The following is a 20,063-nucleotide window of genomic DNA, read 5'->3' as shown; positions in this document are numbered from 1 at the left end:
TACCCTAAAAGTGTTAAAAGTTACCCTAAAGGGGTTAAAAGTTACCCTTGTTTTCAGTTTTCAGATTAAGAGGTGTTTTCAGCGGATCCTACCCCTATATATATATACTAGAATTTTTTGCACGCGATGCGTGCTTGAATTTTTTTCGAAACAGGAACTCGATTTTCTTCGGCATAAGAGTAAAAACTTGAACATTAGACATACAAAGTATAAATGTTTTTAGTTGCAAAATTTGATTGGTTTAGTTTCTGTCACTTAAGTCTTTCATCATTCTTTTTGTCTTTTTTTTTTACTTTTCAAAGTTAAATTTTATGAACAAAATAGAAATTTTATTGAATTTATTTATAATTTCTAATATTATAATTTTTTAGTTGATTTTTGAATTAAGTACAATACTTCATAAGTTGTAAAGAAAGTGGACACTTTGATTTCAAGTCAAATTTTTCATAGGTTGTAGTTTGTAATTGAATTTTTAAGTTTTTATATTTTAGTGATTTGCATAACGTATATAAATTATGCAATTTTATGATTTTAGTTGACTTGTGAGTGATTGTTATAATTATACTTTTGGTATTTTTGTTTGAAGCCCCCTTTGATTTGTAAGTGAATTTGTAATTTAGAATTGGAAGGGGGGCAAAATAGGCATTTCAAAAGAGGACACCATTGCTCCCCCCTTCCCTTATATATATATATATATATATATATATATATATATATATATATATATATAATATATATATATATATATATATATAATATATATATATATATATATATATATATAAATTTTAAAAAAGAATATGCCAAAATTGTCATCTATTTACTCAATTGAGATGAGAAAACCTTTTCAAAAACATATAAAAATAGAAAAAATCAAATGAAATTATAATGAAGTTTGGCAAAAAAAAAAAAACAAATTTCAGAATTAAATACTTCCTCCATTCCAATTTAGTTGTGACACTTTTTATTTTAAGAAGTTTCAAATTAAATGTTACACTTTTATTTTAGGTAATAATTTCTCTTTATATTTCTCCTATCACAAATCACATGTGACCCTTTTATTTTCTTTCTTTATTATATCTCTCCTCTCCAAAAATTGCCTAGAAGTCCGTAATTTTAAAAATATCACAACTAATTTAAAATGGAGAAAGTAGAAGTATCATGTACCCATGATTTCATGAAGGACGGATCATAAGTCTATCAAAATGAAGTAACCATGATTCATACGTAAACAAGTAGAATGCAGGGCCAAAATCTAGTAGAAAATTTTGCCATAAAAAAGTAGCATAAATTAAGGGCTTTGCTAAACACCGCCCTGATTTTTCCTATTTACGCCCTGTATTTTAGTACAAAAATACATGGTATTTTTTTTTAATACATGACATCCTTTCCTCTTTCCCTTTCTCCTTTCCTCTTTCCCTTTCTTTATTTAAACCCCCACATTTTCCATGTTTTCCACACATTTCACTTTCATTTTCCAAACTTTGTTTATTGGCTTTCTTTTTCAAGAAATTTCCGGCATTGACCAAGGTGTTTGGCGGCGTTGACCAACATTGACCGGCGTTGACCAACATTGAGCAGCGTTGACCAATCAAGAAGAATTTCCTCCGGCGTCATACAAACAATGTGAGTTTTTTAGAACCACGAAACTGGTCAGGCGCCTAATTTAGGCGTCCCACCATATGGTCAGGCGTCTAACTTAGGCGTCCAACCATGTGGCAAGGCGCCTAAGTTAGGCGTCCAACTATATGGTGAGGCGCCTAATTTAGACGCCCAACCATATGGTGAGGCGCCTAATTTAGACGCCCAACCATATGGTGAGGCGCCTAATTTAGACGCCTGACCATATGGTTAGACGCCTAAATTAGGCGCTTCACCAGTCCATATGGGTTGACAATTTTAGACGCCTAACTTGTTTTAGAGTTAAGTCAAAGCATGATGTAGAATTTACATATGCTTAAAATATCCGTTTAGAATATGTAAAACAATAATATCTTTACATGGTAGAATATTTGTAAAAATTTACTATGTTTTTGAGCTTAAATGTAGAATTTACATGAATATATGTAGATTTTTAGCATATTATAATACTTATACTTATATTTTCACATGTATCACATGTAGATGTCTTATATGTAGATTTTTAGCATATATTAGAGTAGTTATATTTAAATTTTTAACATAATAAATGTTCAATTACATTTAGATTTATACCTATAATAATAGTTATATATAATTTTTAACATATTAGATGTAGAATTTACATAAAGTGATATATGTAGAATTTAATAATATTATAATAGTTATATTTTTATTTTTAACATGTTAGAGTAGTTATAATATAGTAGACATAAATTATTTAAATTATAATATTTTGCATATTATACTAGGTTATAAGTTCATCCTAAATTATAAAAAACATGAAATATGAAGCAGTATTTTTTTTGGCTATGAATTGCTTACAGGCGTCCTAATTAGGCGTCTGCACCATGGGTCAGGCGTCTAATCAAGGCGCCTGCACCAAAGGTGAAGCGTCTAATCGAGGCGCCTGCACCAATGGTGAGGTGTCTAATCGAGGCGCCTGCACCATAGGTCAGACGCCTCGTTTAGACATCTCACCTTTGGTGCAGGCGCCTTGATTAGACGGCTCACCTTTGGTACAGGCGCCTTGGTGAGACGCCTCACCATTGGTGCAGACGCCTTTATTGGACGCCTCTCATATGGTCCAGGCGGCTTGATTGGACGCCTTACATCTGGTTCAGGCGCCTAATCACCACTGCTGACTTGTATTTAGATATGTAATTTAACTATGTGATTTAGATATATAATTTATTAAATAGTTTCTATTACTTCTATGGTATTTAATAGGTTCCATATTCGAGCAATGATGGGGACGGGGTTAATTATCACGGTAGATTTCAGATAACTGATGCATTCCCAACGGTTAATGATGCGGTTAACCATCTTAATGAAATTGCAATTTCCATAGGGTTTGAATTGGTTATTGAGACGTATAAGCAGAATCCGACTGGTCCACTGCGTTGCTATTTCAAATGTTTTAGGGGGGCGAGATACTCGGGAAATAAGATAGATCCGAATATTATGGTGCGACCTAATACATCGATAAAGTTTTGTGGATGTAATTTTATGATTAGGTTGGTTTTGGGGGACAAATGGCATGTGTCTATTCCGAATAGTGATTATGGTTTCCACAACCACGCATTCATAGTATATGCGGAGGGTCACAGACGGACTAGTGGGCTCAATGATGATGCTAGGCGGATGGTTCGACAGCTGGCTGATGCCGAGACCGCACCTAGAAACATTCAAGCTGCTGTAAATGAGGCATTCCCCCATCTTCACCAAACGATAAAGCATATATACAACGAGAGGTATTTTTACAAGATGGAAGGGCGTGAAGAACGGACTTCAACTGAAAATTTTCTGTACCTTGCTCGTTCGAAAAACTATGTGTATTGGTCATTACGGGATGATGATGGAGTGATCACTCATGCATTCATGTCTCATCCTGGTGGTACGAACGCATTTCGTACCTATCCATGGGTAGTTGGCATCGATTCAACATATAAAACGAATCGCTATGGTATGCCTTGCATTGAGATGATAGGGGTGGCACCGACAAATATAAACTTCCTCATCGCCTATGCCATAGTGAGGGATGAGAGTGCATACAGTTACCAGTGGGTGTTGCAGTGTCTGCGTATTCTAATTGGCGATGATGTGAGCCCGAGTGTCATATTTACAAATCGAGAATTGGGTTTGATTAGACCTATTAGGGAAGTTTTTCCAGCTGCTACTCATCTTCTTTGTACATGGCATATTAACAAAGATGTGGAGGCACGAGTTAGTAGATTATGTGGGGGGCGGAATTTGGAGAGCGATTTCGTGTTGGTCATTGGTGGAGTGTAGTAAATGCAAACACAGAACATAATTATGAGGTTGCATTGGGAAATTTGAAGTCTGCTTGGGCATGGAAGCCCTCCGTTATTAATTATGTTGAGACAACGTGGTTGAATCCACATAAGACCAAGTTTGCTAAAGCATGGACCAACAATGTGCTTCATTTTGGGAACACAACCACATGTAGGGTGGAGAGTGCACATGCAGCTCTGAAAGCGTGGCTGCAAACTTCCACTTGTGCCTTGGATACGCTCTTCGCACGTGTTAATTTGTTCATAGATAGCCAGATGATCAAGATCAGGGATAGTTTAGAGAAATCTAGGTGCAGAATTGGAAGACAACATATGATAGATCCTTTTCGTCATTTGGTTGGTCATGTCTCCCATTACTGTCTCAATATGCTGAAAATGGAAAACACTAAACGCCTAACCATGGGTAGGGAAGTGTTTGATTATTGTGGTTGTGTGCTTGTGTGTTCTTTTGGTATCCCATGTGCATGTGCCATACAACTTGCTATTAACGAACCTCCTGAATGAATCCAAGCTGGCGTAAAGTACGATCTGGCATATACGGCTCAACGATATCCAAGTATCGCAGCCACCCGTAGTACGTGCTACGAGGATAAGCAGATACCGGACATATACCATAAGGTAACCAATCAGGCTGCATGTCGTTCGTCTGATCCAATGCTTGTCGAATACTCAGTAGCCGGTCAATCCCCCTGTTCTCATGCCGAACCTCCCAACTCAGTGCCGAAGCAGATCCTATAGGTCTCATCCTCCTAGTGCGGTTAGGCCGAAACATGGGAAAATACTCGTAAATCCATGCCTGCAATAGCGTGAGGCAACCACAAATCTGGGCTGAATCAGCACGACTAGCTATGCCAAGCTACCTGTATAAATAGGCTAGTGTAGCCGCACCCCAAGAATACCGGCTCACATCCTATGGGCTACAAGACAAAAACGACAGTGGCCAAGGATGGACTCGGTTACCACTCTTATCAACGAATAGAGTGGCACCAAGGAGGGTCAGCATATATCCTCGAAACTGGTGGGTCGGACTCCGATCCGGAGCAGAACATCTCTCTATCAAAGAATCAATGAATACACCACCACCGGACCAATGCGCCTTCAAAAAGGCGCTTCTCTCCATCCCAAATAGCTCTGCACATGAACTATTCACGTCATCCCATGAACCAAAGTCACCTGTAATCCATCCATCTGATGGGATATGGAGGATAGAACTGACATCGTGTAGCAAGATACTAATCTCTCCAAAAGGGAGGTGGAAAGAGTTCGTATCGAGCTGCCACCTCTCGACAAACGCACAGATCAATGGCTGATCCAAATGATCAAACATGATCTCAGGCAAGTGCCTCAATCCAGTAGCATCTACCATCCCCTGAACCTCGGGTGTCATGCTAGCGTACCACGCCTGAAGCTTACTGCACGTCCCTCCCGGTTATGACACTTCAACATAGTCTCTCATCCTCCCCAGCCCAAACGCGTGCCGCTATGTGGCCTCCAAAACTAGGTATGACATACGTCCAACGGCCACCTGGCCTAGCGTCACGTACTAGCCATGAAGTGTCCTCCTCCGTCCCTTCCTCTTGCCCGGCCTACTACTCCCGGATCCCTCAGCATTGCACGATGCTCCATCTGAAGAACGTGCAAAACGACCACGAGAGGTACGTGGTTTGCATCCCCGAGACGGACGACCTTCCTCTGCGTCCGTTGATGGATGCTCCGGCTGACTATCGTAATAAGCACCCGCCTCCTGATCGTTCCCGCCATCGGGTTGCCTCTCCATGGTGAGTGAGGTCTCCACGACTCAATGTCCATAATAGGAGTAGGCAATGCAACAGATAAAGGAAGAATCTCTGGTACTTCCTCCGTTTCCGCACTTGATGAAGACTGAGTGCTCCTGAAAAGCAACTCTCTAGCCTTCCTCGATGAGATTGTCACCCTCTATCATGAGGATGACGATGACCCGAATCTGTAGGCAAAGACTTTGCTTTGCCTTTGTCTCGCCCACTCATCTTTGATTAAACGTATAAAATTTAATTAATATTAATACTGTCAAAATATGAATAATCAAATTCAATAATTAAAATTGTTCTCATATAAATATATTTCTACGCTTCATTAACTATATTTTCTATTATTTAATTCATTTTTCGCAATAATATATTTTCCAATTTTAATACACCATAATTAATATAATTTTGTAATTATTTTCTTTAAAAAAAATTAAAATTAATAGCAATTCGGGCCCCTAAATTAAACTCCCAACCAGTGGTACATGCGCCTAAATTAGGCGCCTGCGCCATTGGTGGGGCGCCTAAATTAGGCGCCTGTACCAATGGTGGGGCGCCTAAATAAGGCGCCTGCACCAATGGTGGGGCGCCTAAATAAGGCGCCTGTACCACTGATCAGGCGCCCAACAAAGGCGCTTCCTCCATTGATTAGACGCCTAAATTAGGCGCCCCACCAAAGGTGCAAGCGCCTTAATTAGGCGCCTGTCCAGTGGTTTAGGCGCCTATTCAAGGCGCCAGCCTCAATTTTATAGATTTCATACATTTTCGATGATTTCAATCCTCTAAATACTCTAAACTACCAAGAAATTATCAAATACGGGAAGATTTTAATCAAACACCAAGAAATTTTAATCCTCTAAACTACCATACTTTCAATTTTAAAGGGTTTCAAACACATGCGATATATCAAATTCTACAAATACGATTTTTTTAAAAAAATTAAAATTTCAAATTAACTAACCTTTATGTCGCCGGAAATTCGAAGTTTTGTTGCCGGAGGATCTTGTCGCCGCCGCAACCTCGCCGGAAGTCTGCTCGCCTAGCCGGAAATTTGCTCGCCTAGCCGGAAATTTGCTCGCCGCCCCGCAATAGTCCTCGCCGGATTTCTCTTCTCCTCGGAAAAACTCGCCGGAGATACTGCCCGGATGTTTTCTTCTTGCAATGTTTGTGTGTTGATGAGAGAGATGGAGTAAGAGAGTGGAGAGAGAGTGAGAAGTGAGGGAGGGTCAAGAGAGTGAGAAGGTGATGAGAGTGGGAGAGTGGGAGAGTGGGAGAGTGGGAGTATAAAAATACTCAAATACATACATTTTTTTTATATACAGGGCGTAAATATGAAAATTTAGGGCGTTGTTTAGCAAATGAGTAAATTAAGTAATTTTGAATACTTCCAAATGAATACTCCACTTAACACGCAATTTGAGGAGGAGGAACTATGAAGTAGGAAGTGTCACAAATTCACAATTATAGATTGGGCAACCCTTTTCAATTTAATTTGCTGTAACTGTAGAATGTAGATAGTATAACAAGCGCAAACCGGGTTGAAGTCATTGACGGATCTATGTAGTAACAAGGGGTAGCACATGCTACCCCTCGAAATCAGGCAGGAAAAAAATAAAGAGAAACTAAAATTCTGTAACTTTATATATATATTTTGTTCAACAAACATGTACTTGAAAGCTTCAGTAGCACATTGGTAGAAGCTTTCAATTAAAGCTTGTTGTTAGTAAGGTCGCAAGTTCAAAACAGGTTGTATCCATTTTCTAACTCCTTTCTTTTATTTTTTTTCTTCTACCTTATTTGTCATTCTTTTTTTTTAAAATTTGGCCTTTACATTCTTCAGATTTCTCTTAGCTTTATCTTTTATTGATCTTTTGACTGGCCTAATTTGTGATTATTTCTTAGACTTTTTTTTTACTACACTTCATTTATATTTCCTTTCATCTTTCATTACCTCATTCTTTATTATTAAAAAGTTTGGACTACATTTCCACAAAAAATAGTTTGTTATTTAAAAAATATCATTTATGAATGTGTTGAATGTTGATTCAAGGCAAAATAATATACAAACACTAGCCATATTTATATTTCCATGTAAATTTTTTTTATCTAGTATTCTATTCTAATTATTTTATTTTCTAAAGAAATTTGGACTACACCTTTACAAAAGAAGTCAATTGGAATAGAGAAGAAAACTTTTTTTTTTTAGAAAAAATATAAATTATTGGTATTGCTATATTGTTTTGGTAATAAAAGTTGATACCATTGTAAATCGGTTCTGAAAATCGAGAAAGCGTCATAAACAATTATAATTTTCTCTTTGAGGTTGTATTTGGATTTTGTGACATGTTGAATTTATTAGTTACAATTTTTTTGGTATTCAATAGTATCGCACAAACTACGCTACCCCTCACTCAAAATCCTGGATCCGCCACTGGTTGAAGTACCAAGTTACCACCTATCAACTTCTTTGCAAAATCAGAGAAAACATTTAGCATTTTCCCTTCAATTACTTGAAAGTAGATGATTCCTAAGCGTAATCTAACTGCGAGTTAGCGAACAAGAAAAAATTACAAAGTAACGGGGATAATATATGAATGTGCAAGAAATTTTGTGTATTAGCATCGATCAAGTTGATATACTCAAGATTACACTTCAAAATATGCAAAATTCGACGTTCACACTCAGTAAAATCAAAATTCAACACAAATCACGAGGTTATTTCGTTGTTTTATTCTACTTCATCTGAAAGTGTAACTATGACAGATAATCTTCAACCTGATTTGAAGGCAAACAAGATGAAGAAGGTGAGTAGAGAAAACATCAAAATGATCTGAATGGTAAACTCCAGCAGATTAAAAATCTTCAAATTTCTCTTCTGAAAACGCTCTTTAACCACCTCCATCTTCAAATCATCAATTGTTTGGTTCATCATCTCCTTCTCCTAAATCAATCATTTCGCTAAATTAATTGTTTCAGAGACTGAATTTTAGAGAGAAAGAAAGAAAGAAGAAGAAACCTGCTGATGGTGGCGATTTCTGAGGGACAAAAGCAGCATAGCAGCTTTCGCACAGCGTGTGGCGTTGTGAAGTTTGGAATCGCCTTCCATATCTTCCTTGAAATCTTTCTCCATTTCCCTCGTCCTTTTTTTCACTCTCTGTGTTGCAACTTTTCAACTTTGAAATTGCAGCGTGCCCGCCAGATTTTTCTTATAAAGAGCCAGCGAGGGCGAAGGATTAAAGGAAGAACGCATTTTATATACGGAAATCGCTTGGTGTAGTGAGTTGGTTCTTGGGTTTTTTTTAAACAATGGTTAAAACAAGTGGAGTACAAGACTACAAGTTAACTGTTAATCCTGATTTTTGACGAGTGGAAACAAGTCTTTTTATGAGTCGACGGTCGACACCTTAAACTTATCACATATTTTACGTGACACCATACTAGTAATAAATTTATTAAACGGGAAGGTAAAACATAAAAAAAGATGGAACTTGTTGGCTTGCACTTGCGACCAACACAAGGGGAATAAGGCTTGGAAAATTTATACTGGTGACAATTGAAATTTGGTTTCCCTGAAGACTTATTTTCTTATTTGATTCGAGGCGACATAGGAAAATAGCTTCATAAGGTCAAATTTGATCATTAAAATTGTAGCTTTGAAGTTTTATGGTTGAATTCGACCTAGAAACTTCAAAGTTGACCATTTTAATTGAAGGAGCTCACTATAAGTAAATATTAAAATAAAGAAAGGGTGGCGACGGTGGCAATAGAAAGGGGATGGGCGGTGATAGTAGTGGGAAGGGGAGGGGGCAACAACGACATATCAAAGGAGAGGGAGAAATGATGGAGCAATGGTGAGAGGAGGAAGAAAGGTGGGAGGGTTATATACCAACCAAACAATCTTTTTTACCAAAGGTTTTTATTTCCTTTTTCATTGTACCCTTTTCTTTATTCCATATCATTTACCCTATAAAACCAAAAACGCTCCTTGATATTAATGCTTAAGGGGCGTTTGGTTCACAAAGAGGGAAGGAAAAGGATTTAAGAAAGATAAACAAGGAGAATAGAAAGCAAAATCCTGAAATTGAAAAGGTTGTAAAGGAAACCCTAATACACCACCCCTCTACGGCTCTACCACTATCACCACCACAACTTCTCTTTCAAATCAAACAGCCTGCCACTTCTCCCTTCCCCTCTTCCCCACCATAGCCCCCTCTTTTGTCACTACCCCATTTCCCTATTTCGTCGTCGATCCCCTCCTTTCTTTCTTTCGGCGCTTCTTTTCTCTCTCTTCTTCCCATCTTTCCTCAACCAAATAACCTTTAAGGAAATGAAATTAATCTCCACCCGTCCCCTTTCTTATAACCCCATAACGAGACACCCCTTAGGGGGAGTTTGGGTCATATAGCGGTATGGGTTTAGAATCAGGAATGAAACCAAGACGGAATAGGTTTGGAACTTGATACATAATACCATATGCTTGGTGTATTTGGGAATGAATTTTTTTTCTTTATTTTATACCTAGAGGTATTGGTATGACTTATGAGCCATACCCACCCCCTTTGGGTGTCTAAACACCATACATTATCTGCCTGTTTGGTAGTTGGTTATAAATGGTGTAATGTGAATGAATTTGTATGTAAATTTGTGAAGAAAATCATGGTTCATTCCCATGTTAATGCTAATTTATCCTATAGTGTCTATTTTTCTTCTTGAATTTGTATTCCCATCCAATACCACTTTGTTAGGTGGTAATGAAAATTAAGGGCGACATTGCTTCCCCATGGAGAAAAAACACAAACATGGGGGTTGAAATTGCCTCCCGAAAGAGATTTTAAGGGTGTTTCCTTTGTAAGCTACACTTAAAATTCATTCCCATTACCGCAATTTATTAACAAATATCAAACGGGCCGTATGGGTTTGAGGTATGAGTTTCAAACCTAATTAAAGAAACACTAGGTATGAGTTTTACTCATTCTAAATCATAACTCATATCAAAATCATATGAACCAAACGCCCTCTTAATATCTCCTTCATAACTTACTCGAATTAGCCCCTAAGAATGCATATAATCTTCAAATACTTCCTCTGTTTAGAAACAATTGCAACCATTTCATGTTTTCACGTTTGTCAATGCAATATTTTAAAGTTCAAACATTAATATATCTAATTATCAATAAGTAAAAATTATAAAAGTTGATATTAAAAAAATATATATCGAGAGGAGTATAACAAGATCTTATATGACTATATTTTTCCTAAAATATAAATCACCATAGACAATCAAAATATAAGATATGAAAATAGTAAAAATTATGTAAATGGTACAATTATTTCTAAACTGAAAAAGTATTATTTAACATTTTACAAAAGTATAACTAATTCTCCCCTCTTCCCCACCATAGCCCCCTCTTTTGTCACTACCCCATTTCCCTATTTCGTCGTCGATCCCTCTGTTTTTTTTATCTTTCTCACTTAGAATCTTGTCACTATTCATACTTAGAGAGAATCTTCTCAATTGTTTTCAATCTATAAGAAAAAATATAGTCATGTGGGGTCTTGTTTGAATCGTCTCAGTTAATACATTATTAATATTCAATCATTATAATTTTTACTAATATATCATGAAAGATATTTAAGTTCAAAGAAGTGCATTGGGAGACGCGCACAGAGAAAGTGAGAATGATAAAAAAAAAGGATTTTTCGCCAAATGCAGCCTTTTATAATAACGAGTTTGTTAATTGCAGCACTTTCATTTCAAACTCTCCAATTGCAGCCTTTTAAATTGAATCTACATTTAAGTTGCAGCCCAATTTGGATTTGGGGCCAATAATGACGTCATGGTTAACCATGGTTAACCCTCCAATGGGAAATTTTTCCCAACCTCTTGAAAAACCCTCGATTTTTCTCACTCTCTCCTCTGAACTTCAGTTGCTTAAGTTTATTTCCCTCGTTTTTTCTCTCTGTTTCTTCTCTCAACCATTAACACATCTGAGATTGTTTTTCTCTCTCCTCTCCTTCAATTTCTTTGCATTTTCATTTGATTTGGAGTGTTGCGCATCATAAGACAAGGTTAGTACAACTAAATTCTTGGTTTTTCCCCAATTTTTTTGGGTTGGGGATTTTTAGGAATTTTTATTTCAAATTTTTTGGGTGAAACAATTAGGGTTTGTTGATCTCAAAATTAGGGCTTTTGATTTCAAAATCTAAATAAGTGCAATTGTAATCATGATTTGATACTTATGTGGCAGGAATTATGTTTAAGAAGGGTAAGAGGTGTAATTGTGGGCTGTACATTTCAAAAACGAGAGCTTGGACTAAGGACAATCTGGGGCGAAGGTTTTATGCATGCCCAAACTTTGATGCTGACACCAACACAAGGGGATGCAAGTACTTTAAGTGGGTTGATAAGGAAGACCCAACAGAGTGGCAGAGAGATTTAATATTAGGACTAATGGAAGACAAGAGCGAGACAACTAAGCAATGAAGTTGAGGTGCTGAAGAGGAAGCTGATGGAATCAGTTGTACTTGGAAGGAAGAAGGACACAGAAAAAATTATGTTGAAGATGAAGAGGACAAGGGTCAGTTCAAGACTGAAATGTGAGGTTTGGGTAATATGTGCACTTTTGGCCACATTGTTGTTTTGGTACTTCATCTTAACTTGAGATATAATGGGGGGAATTGTTAGTGTTATGATTTGTAAGAGCTTCTAATGCTCATTATCTAAGTGTATTAGCAATATGTAAGGTTTTATCAAAGGTTGTAGTAAGTGGATTACTAATGTAATGAATGAAATGGGAATGAAATAACATTTTGTGTCTGTTCAACCAAATTTCACTTGCATATAAAGTTGTTCCAAACTCCAAAAAACTAATTGTTCTCCAAACTAAGAAATGCAACATAACATTGTTCTAAATAAACACTATTACACAAATTTTTTCAAAAGCAACATAACATTGTCTAAGCATTGGAAGACTATCTATTCTGACATCATGTGACTTGGACTATGTGGTGGCCTAGAAGAACTTGTTGTGGTTAGCTGAGAAGCTTGTGAACCCACCATATCCATGTTTGTAGCCTGTGAAGCTTATGCAGCATCTCTGGCAGCAGCTCTAGCAGCCTGGAAAGGAGAGAGGAGAGAGAAGAGAGAAGAGAGAAGAGAGGAGAGAGAAAATGGTGGTCCTGGAGAGAGAGGAGGGACAAAGAGGAGAAAGAGGAGAGAGAGAGCAACTAAAGGTCAGAGGAGAGAAGGAAAAATCGAGGATTTTTCAAAAAAATCGAGGGTTTTTCAAGAGGTTGGGAAAAATTTCCCGTTTGAGGGTTAACCATGACGTCATTATTGGCCCCAAATCCAAATTGGGCTGCAACTTAAATGTAGATTCAATTTAAAAGGCTGCAATTGGAGAGTTTGAAATGAAAGTGCTGCAATTAACAAACTCGCTATTATAAAAGGCTGCATTTGGCGAAAAATCCTAAAAAAAAAAAAACTGAAGGAGTATCAACTAATTTGATTGAATGCAATTGAATAAGAATACAATAGGTAAGCGACAAGCGAGACTCAATCTTCTCAACCATACTTTCACTTTCACTTTCACTTTCACTTTCACTTTCACTTTCACTCTCTCTATCTCTTTCCGCAATTTCCCCGCCAATAGTATTTTATTCAACAATTGCAACTCCCTCAAAAACAACCACTACGTCTACCACTAAACATTCAACGAAATTCTCACGTAATTTTAAAAACCCTTAATTTCTCTATGTTGCTACGAACACGAAATTTCTCTGCAACAATATGTCCAATCCCTCAAAATTTTCTTATTCCATCTATATTAATGTTGCTAATTTCATCAAAAACTCTTCAATTCAAATTTCAATAATCAAATTGAGTTTTCAAAGCACACAAATGATCCGTTGTGAGTCTATTTCGATTTCTTCAGGCTCTGATGGTCCCACAAATGCACTCTTCTTTCATCGGTTAGCAATTTTCTTCACTCCTTTAGTAATTTCAATCACTCGTTTTATCTTTGACCAATTTTGTTTTGTGCATGAGAAATTTCAGTTTAAGGTGCTGGAAAACTTGGAATCAGGGAATTTATATTTTTAGGTTTTTTATTTATCGTATGCTTTGATTGATAATGATATTAGAAATGCGCTTACTTTCTTATTTTGGAGGTTTTAATCCGAATTTCAATGTGAAATACTACTAAAAACTTAGTATTAAGTATGAAATATTCCCTAAAAAGAAGAGAATTATCATTATATAACGAAATACGATCAATTCCTATTTTATTTATCAGTGAAAATTAGAGAAATACACGTTGTGATTAATCTAACAAATTCGTACATAATAACATTTTTTTTCTATATAATAGTAAAAAATATGTTAATATATCAATAATGCAAAAATTGAAGTATCACAAGTAGGTTGAAATGGAGGAAATCTATCGGTAGAACCGTAGAAGAAGTTGAGATACTAGACTTTTGCTTAAATTTCCTTTTGTCTTCCACCTTTACAATATGTTACATTCTATTGTTTTGCATACACTTTAAAGAGATTGAGAGAGTTCATGTGAGAGAATGTATCTCAGAGAGAATGAGAAATGTAGAGAGAGATTTTATTCAGAATATAATGAAATCAAGTGAAGTTTACAGAGAGAATACAAGGCTATATATACAGAAGATTAACAGAATAAGTTATAACTATAACAAACTTTCTGACAGATATAACTAACTGTAAAGTTTGTTAGAGGTAGTTTCAATCATTAGGTGATGTGGCAGCTTGTAGTATATGCCTATCTCCAATACCCCTCAAGTTGGGAGGTGGATGAGTTGGATCATACAATCCCAACTTGGACAAAAGCTTGTAGAACTGAGGAGAAGAGAGGGATTTAGTAAAAATATCAGCTAGTTGAGATTGAGTAGGTAGGTAGGAAAGTTGTAATAAGCCTTCAGGAACCTTCTCTCTAGTGAAGTGGCAGTCAAGTTCAATGTGTTTGGTCCTTTCATGGAAGACCGGATTCTTTGCAATATGTAGGGCACTTTGATTGTCACAGTAGAGAGTCACAGGTTGTAGATTAGGAACACCCAACTCTTCTAGGAGCCTGACAGTCCAAGCAACCTCAGATGCAGCTGAAGCCATTGCTCTATATTCAGCTTTAGAGGAAGATCTGCTAACTGTGCTTTGTTTCTTAGATTTCCAGGAGATAGGGGATTTGCCAAGAACAAGAACATAACTAGTTACTGATTTTCTAGAATCTGGGCAAGCAGCCCAATCTGAGTCAGAAAAAGCTTGGAGTACCAAAGTATCACAGCCTTGCAAAAGTATACCTTGACGAATGGTATGGTTAACAAATCTGAGTGTATGATGTAAAGCATTGAGATGTGATGTTCGAGGGTGATGCATGAATTGGCTAAGACTTTGAATAGCAAAAGATAGATCAGGTCTAGTGTGGGTAAGAAAGTTGAGTTTACCAACTAGGGATCTATAGAATTCAGGGTTAGGAAGAAGTGAGCCCTCATCAGCATGTAACTTGAGGTTGGTAGGAAGGGGTGTGGCAACCTTTTTGGAGAGATCTAACCCACAATCATGTAGAAGCTCCTTGGTGAATTTCTTTTGACTAAGCAAAATACACTCAGATAAGTAGCCTACTTCTATACCCAAGAAGTAATGAAGAATGCCAAGGTCTTTAATGCTGAAAGTAGAGTGAAGATGATGCTTAAGAGAGGCTATAGTATCAAAATTGGTACCTGTGAGCAGAATATCATCAACATAGACAGCTGCTATAGTGAGATCAAGGTTGTCTCTTTTAATAAAAAGACTAGTCATTTTTAGATTGACTAAAACCTTAGGTGGTGAGTTCATCAACCAATCTTGCAAACCACTGCCTTGAGGCTTGTTTAAGCCCATATAAAGATTTGTTCAACTTGCAAACTTGTTGTTTAGGATTATGAAATCCAAGAGGAACCTTCATGTAAACATCCTCTTTTAGGTCACCATGCAAAAAAGCATTGTTGACATCTAGTTGAAAGACAGGCCAGTTTCTAAAAGAAGCTAAGGCAAGTAAGCATCTGATAGTAGGCATCTTTACTACAGGGGAGAAAGTTTCTTCATAGTCAATCCCATATTTCTGATTAAAACCTTTAGCAACTAGCCTTGCTTTACATCTATCAAGAGAACCATCTGCTTTGACCTTGACTTTGTAGACCCATTTATTACCAATAGGTTTCTTCCCAGTGGAAGATCAACCAAATCCCAGGTGTGATTGTCAATTAAAGCCTAAATTTCTTTGTTCATAGCCTCAGACCATTCAGGTATAGCAGCTGCAGCTTCATAGGAAACAGGCTCTGTGAGATCAAATGAAGGAGCAGAAAGAAAAGCCTTGTGTGGAGAAGGGTAAGCATCAAAGGAAATGAGATTGCACCAATGTGAAGGGAGAGAAGAAGAGAGGGTGTTACAATAGTAATGACTGAGGTATGCAGGAGGGTGATGTGATCTAGTAGAATGTCTGACACGTGGTAATGAAATATTAGGAGGAGAAGGTGTAGTAGAAGGAACTTGGATGGGGCTACTGAGGTCTAGCAATTCAGAAGAGAGATTAGGTGGAGTAGTGGTGGCTGTAGGAGTAGATGAGATACTGGGTGTGGAAGAAGAAATATGAGAAACGGGAGAACAATCTGGTGGAGTAGGTGGAGAGGAAGGAGAAGTATGGATGGGAGGTGTGTGATCATCAGAATAAAGACTGTCAAAACAATCCAAAGAAGAAGAAGGAAGAAAGATAGGGGTAGAATCATGATGAGTAGAGAAATGAAATGGAATATGCCTTTCATGAAATGAGACATCTCGAGAAACCATTATCTTATGAGTTACTAAATTGTAGACTTTGTAACCCTTTTGTGTGACAGAATAGCCAATAAACACCCCAGGTTGGGCTTGTGGATCAAATTTAGACCTATGGACCTTTGTTGTAGAAATGTAACAAAGACATCCAAAGATCTTTAAATGGTTGAGAGATGGAGGTTGATGAAATAGTTTAGTGTATGGTGTGAGGTTGTTAAGGCTAGAGAGGGGCATTCTATTAATAAGATAGGCTGCACAGACCACACTATCTCCCCAAAATTTATCAGGAACATGAGAATGAAGAAATAAAGCTCGAGCTGTTTCTAACAAATGCCTATGTTTGCGTTCAACCACTCCATTTTGTTGTGGAGTGTCAGAACAACTAGTTTGGTGAATGATGCCATGTTGCTTATAAAGAATTTTCATTGCACCTTCTGTAAGTTCCTTGGCATTGTCTGATCTGAACATACTGAAAGAAATCAGTAAGAATGGAGACAACCTCAGTTTTATATCTCAAAAGATGCACCCAAATAAAACGAGTGTAGTCATCTACAATTGTAAGAAACTGATTACATCCTCTGTGAGTCTTTATTCTATATGGACCCCACACATCTACATGAAGCATTTCAAAAGCCTTAGTAGTCTTGATGCTACTCTTAGGAAATGGTTTCCTAGTTTGCCTTGCAGCTGGACAAACTGTACAGATGGTGTCATGTAGAAGAGACTTTGCATTGCAATCAGGTAATGCCAAGTTGAGTTGATCAAATGGAAGGTGTCCAAGTCTGAGGTGCCATAATTTGGCCGTATCAACAGCAGATAAGCAACTTCTTGTGTTAGCAACAAGTGGAGAAGACACATGAGAGTCAGCAACATTGTATAATCCTGCTTGGAGATTACCAAGAAGCATGGATTGACCTTTCTGAGAAGGGTCCTGAATAAAACATTTGTCAGGAGTAAAGAATATATGACAATTAAGATCTCTACACAATTTATGCACTGAAAGTAAATTGAATTGAAAATCAGGCACATTTAAAACATTGTGCAGAGTAATATCTTGATTCAGAACAATAGAACCAATGTTCTGTATAGCAATTTGCCTACATCAGGAATAGTAATATGGTGTTGTGGTCCAGAGACAGAAGAATAAGAATGAAACGGTGATATGTTGTTACATATATGGTCAGAAGCTCCACTGTCCAACAGCCAATTAGTATTCAAGCAAGAAATAAAACATTGTGTAGCTGCCATCATAGCATGACTAGACTCATGATCTGCTTCTTTGTCAGCATTTGAAGAAGATAATGTAGTAGATGGCTGCTGATTGTTAAGTAAAGAGACTAAGTGATTGTACTGCTCAACTGAAATCATCTCTGGAGTAACAGATGTCCCATGAGAAACAGTCACAGATGCTGCAACTTTTCTATCTTTTGGTTTGTAACCAGGTGGGTATCCATGCAACTTGAAGCATCTATCCACACTATGACCAGGTACTTTGCAATGAGTACAAAAGTAATTTGCTCCTGGCCTTTTATTACCAGCCTGTTGTCTGGTACCAAAAGAAGGCTTCTGTTGTGAAGAAAAAGGAGGTTTGTATCTGGTTTTATCAGCCATAAAAGCTAGGGATTCAGTATTAGTTGCAAGTTGTGTCAATTCTTTGTGCCTCTCTTCCTGAGCAAAAATTCGATAGGCTTGTGAAAGTTTGGGAAGAGGTTGTGTCATCAATAGGTTACCTCTAATAGTAGAGAATGTGTCATTCAGTTTCATCATAAACTGAATCAGCTTATACTCTTGCTCTCTAATGTGAACCTTCTGTGTTAAGCCACAGGTGCACTTATTACAAGTGCAATAAGGCATAGGATTTGCATCATGTAATTCATCCCAAAGAGTTTTCATTAGAGTGTAAAATTCTGACACATTCATAGATCCTTGACATGTATCTGCTAGCTTTTGTTCTAGGGAGTAAACCTGAGTCATTGAAGACTGACCAAACCTATCCTCCAAGTCTCTCCAAATTTCAAAGGCTGTTGTAAAGAACAGAACACTTTTCTTGATAGTGTTATCAAGGTTAGTGTGTAGCCAGGAAATGACCATATTATTGCAACGTTCCCAAGCCTTATACTCAAGTGTATCAACATTAGGAATAGTAATACTGCCATCTACAAACTTCAGTTTATTTTTAGTTGATAACATAATCAACATAGATCGTTTCCAATCATTGTAACCTGTTCCATTGAACTTGACTGACACTATTTGACTAACATTAGTATCAGAAGGATGGATATAGATAATGCTTGAAGGATCTTGATTTGGAGGTAAGATATTAGATGTAATAGATGCAGATTCAGTCATAGTGATATTGAATTAGTTCAGGAGGAAAGAAAATGAGGTAGTATTTGAACAAAAATCAAGGAGAAATAGGAAGATTCAATTAACTTTCAGTGGAATCTTAACAATAATAGGTAGATTTCAGAAGAAGAATAGAAGAATTTCAGACAATATGTGCGGAATTTCAGAAATTCAAAGAAATATGTAAAAGAACTCAATCAATCAGAGGATCGCAAATGAAAACTTAATGATTTCAGAAAGAAGAACAAGATCACCTCAGAATCTTGATGATGACGTTTTCGCATTAACTTGATGAATTCCAGATGTGAAGAACAACTTCCTCCATTACAGACCAAACCAGAATGAATCCGACATTTCCAGTTAAAGAAATGAGCTAAGAATTTGTAATTTCTAGCTCTGATATCATAAAGAGATTGAGAGAGTTCATGTGAGAGAATGTATCTTAGAGAGAATGAGAAATGTAGAGAGAGATTTTATTCAGAATGTAATGAAATCAAGTGAAGTTTACAGAGAGAATACAAGGCTATATATACAGAAGATTAACAGAATAAGTTATAACTATAACAAACTTTCTGACAGATATAACTAACTGTAAAGTTTGTTAGAGGTAGTTTCAATCATTAGGTGATGTGGCAGCTTGTAGTATATGCCTATCTCCAATACACTTATTATTAGGAGTGTTATCGCGGAATTCAATTGCCTATCTCTGATCCCGAAGTTGAAGAAGTGTGAATGTCCCAAAGACGTTTTTGGCAATTGAGTATAAACGATATGATATTCAATACAATTGCACAAAATGCACTTATTAGTATGATCCGTTTGAGGTGTGAAAGTGTATTTTGTGCAAACAATTGCACAAAATACACTTAGTATTATGGTATTTTGAATTTCGAGCTATTGTTTGAATTTTGTTCTTTTTCTCATGTTCGGAGGGAGGGGAATTGTTTAGCCCATAATGTTGCCAAATTTGACCATGTAGACAATATGAAGCGTGCTTGGTTGGAGGACTTCCCAAAGTTTGCTTGTGACATTGCAGTTTGCACGCTAGTATATGATTTGCTACCTCCAACTTGAATTATTTCTCTTTTGCCTTTGGTAATTAAAAAAAGAGCCTTAATTATTTGTTCTTTTTTGTGTGGAATTGGA

General features: G+C 36.9%; 2 protein-coding genes and 1 long non-coding RNA gene across 3 annotated transcripts in view; 1 reads left to right on the top strand and 2 right to left on the bottom strand.

The window, feature by feature from the left end:
* Positions 1-4,437: 4,437 nt before the first annotated feature.
* Positions 4,438-5,340, bottom strand: LOC130590179 (protein MAINTENANCE OF MERISTEMS-like). The gene is made up of 2 exons (XM_057392208.1): positions 4,906-5,340; positions 4,438-4,749 (listed from the first exon to the last, which is right to left on the bottom strand). The coding sequence occupies exons 1-2, from the start codon at positions 5,338-5,340 to the stop codon at positions 4,438-4,440; spliced, it is 747 nt and encodes a 248-aa protein (XP_057248191.1).
* A 2,984-nt stretch (positions 5,341-8,324) lies between these two features.
* Positions 8,325-9,544, bottom strand: LOC104892378 (uncharacterized). The gene is made up of 2 exons (XR_789917.3): positions 8,754-9,544; positions 8,325-8,678 (listed from the first exon to the last, which is right to left on the bottom strand). It is a non-coding gene; the product is annotated as an uncharacterized LOC104892378 (long non-coding RNA).
* A 3,714-nt stretch (positions 9,545-13,258) lies between these two features.
* Positions 13,259-20,063, top strand: part of LOC104892391 (carbon catabolite repressor protein 4 homolog 1) — a 28,965-nt gene continuing 22,160 nt past the window's right edge. The window contains exon 1 of the mRNA XM_010678319.4: positions 13,259-13,708. Coding sequence (XP_010676621.1) covers positions 13,527-13,708 — 182 coding nt within the window. The 5' untranslated portion in view covers positions 13,259-13,526. The remainder of the gene's footprint in view (positions 13,709-20,063) is intronic.

This window comes from Beta vulgaris, chromosome 1 (genome assembly GCF_026745355.1).
Source record: "Beta vulgaris subsp. vulgaris cultivar EL10 chromosome 1, EL10.2, whole genome shotgun sequence".
Taxonomy (NCBI): domain Eukaryota; kingdom Viridiplantae; phylum Streptophyta; class Magnoliopsida; order Caryophyllales; family Amaranthaceae; genus Beta; species Beta vulgaris.
This window is presented reverse-complemented; position numbering and strand designations above follow the sequence as displayed.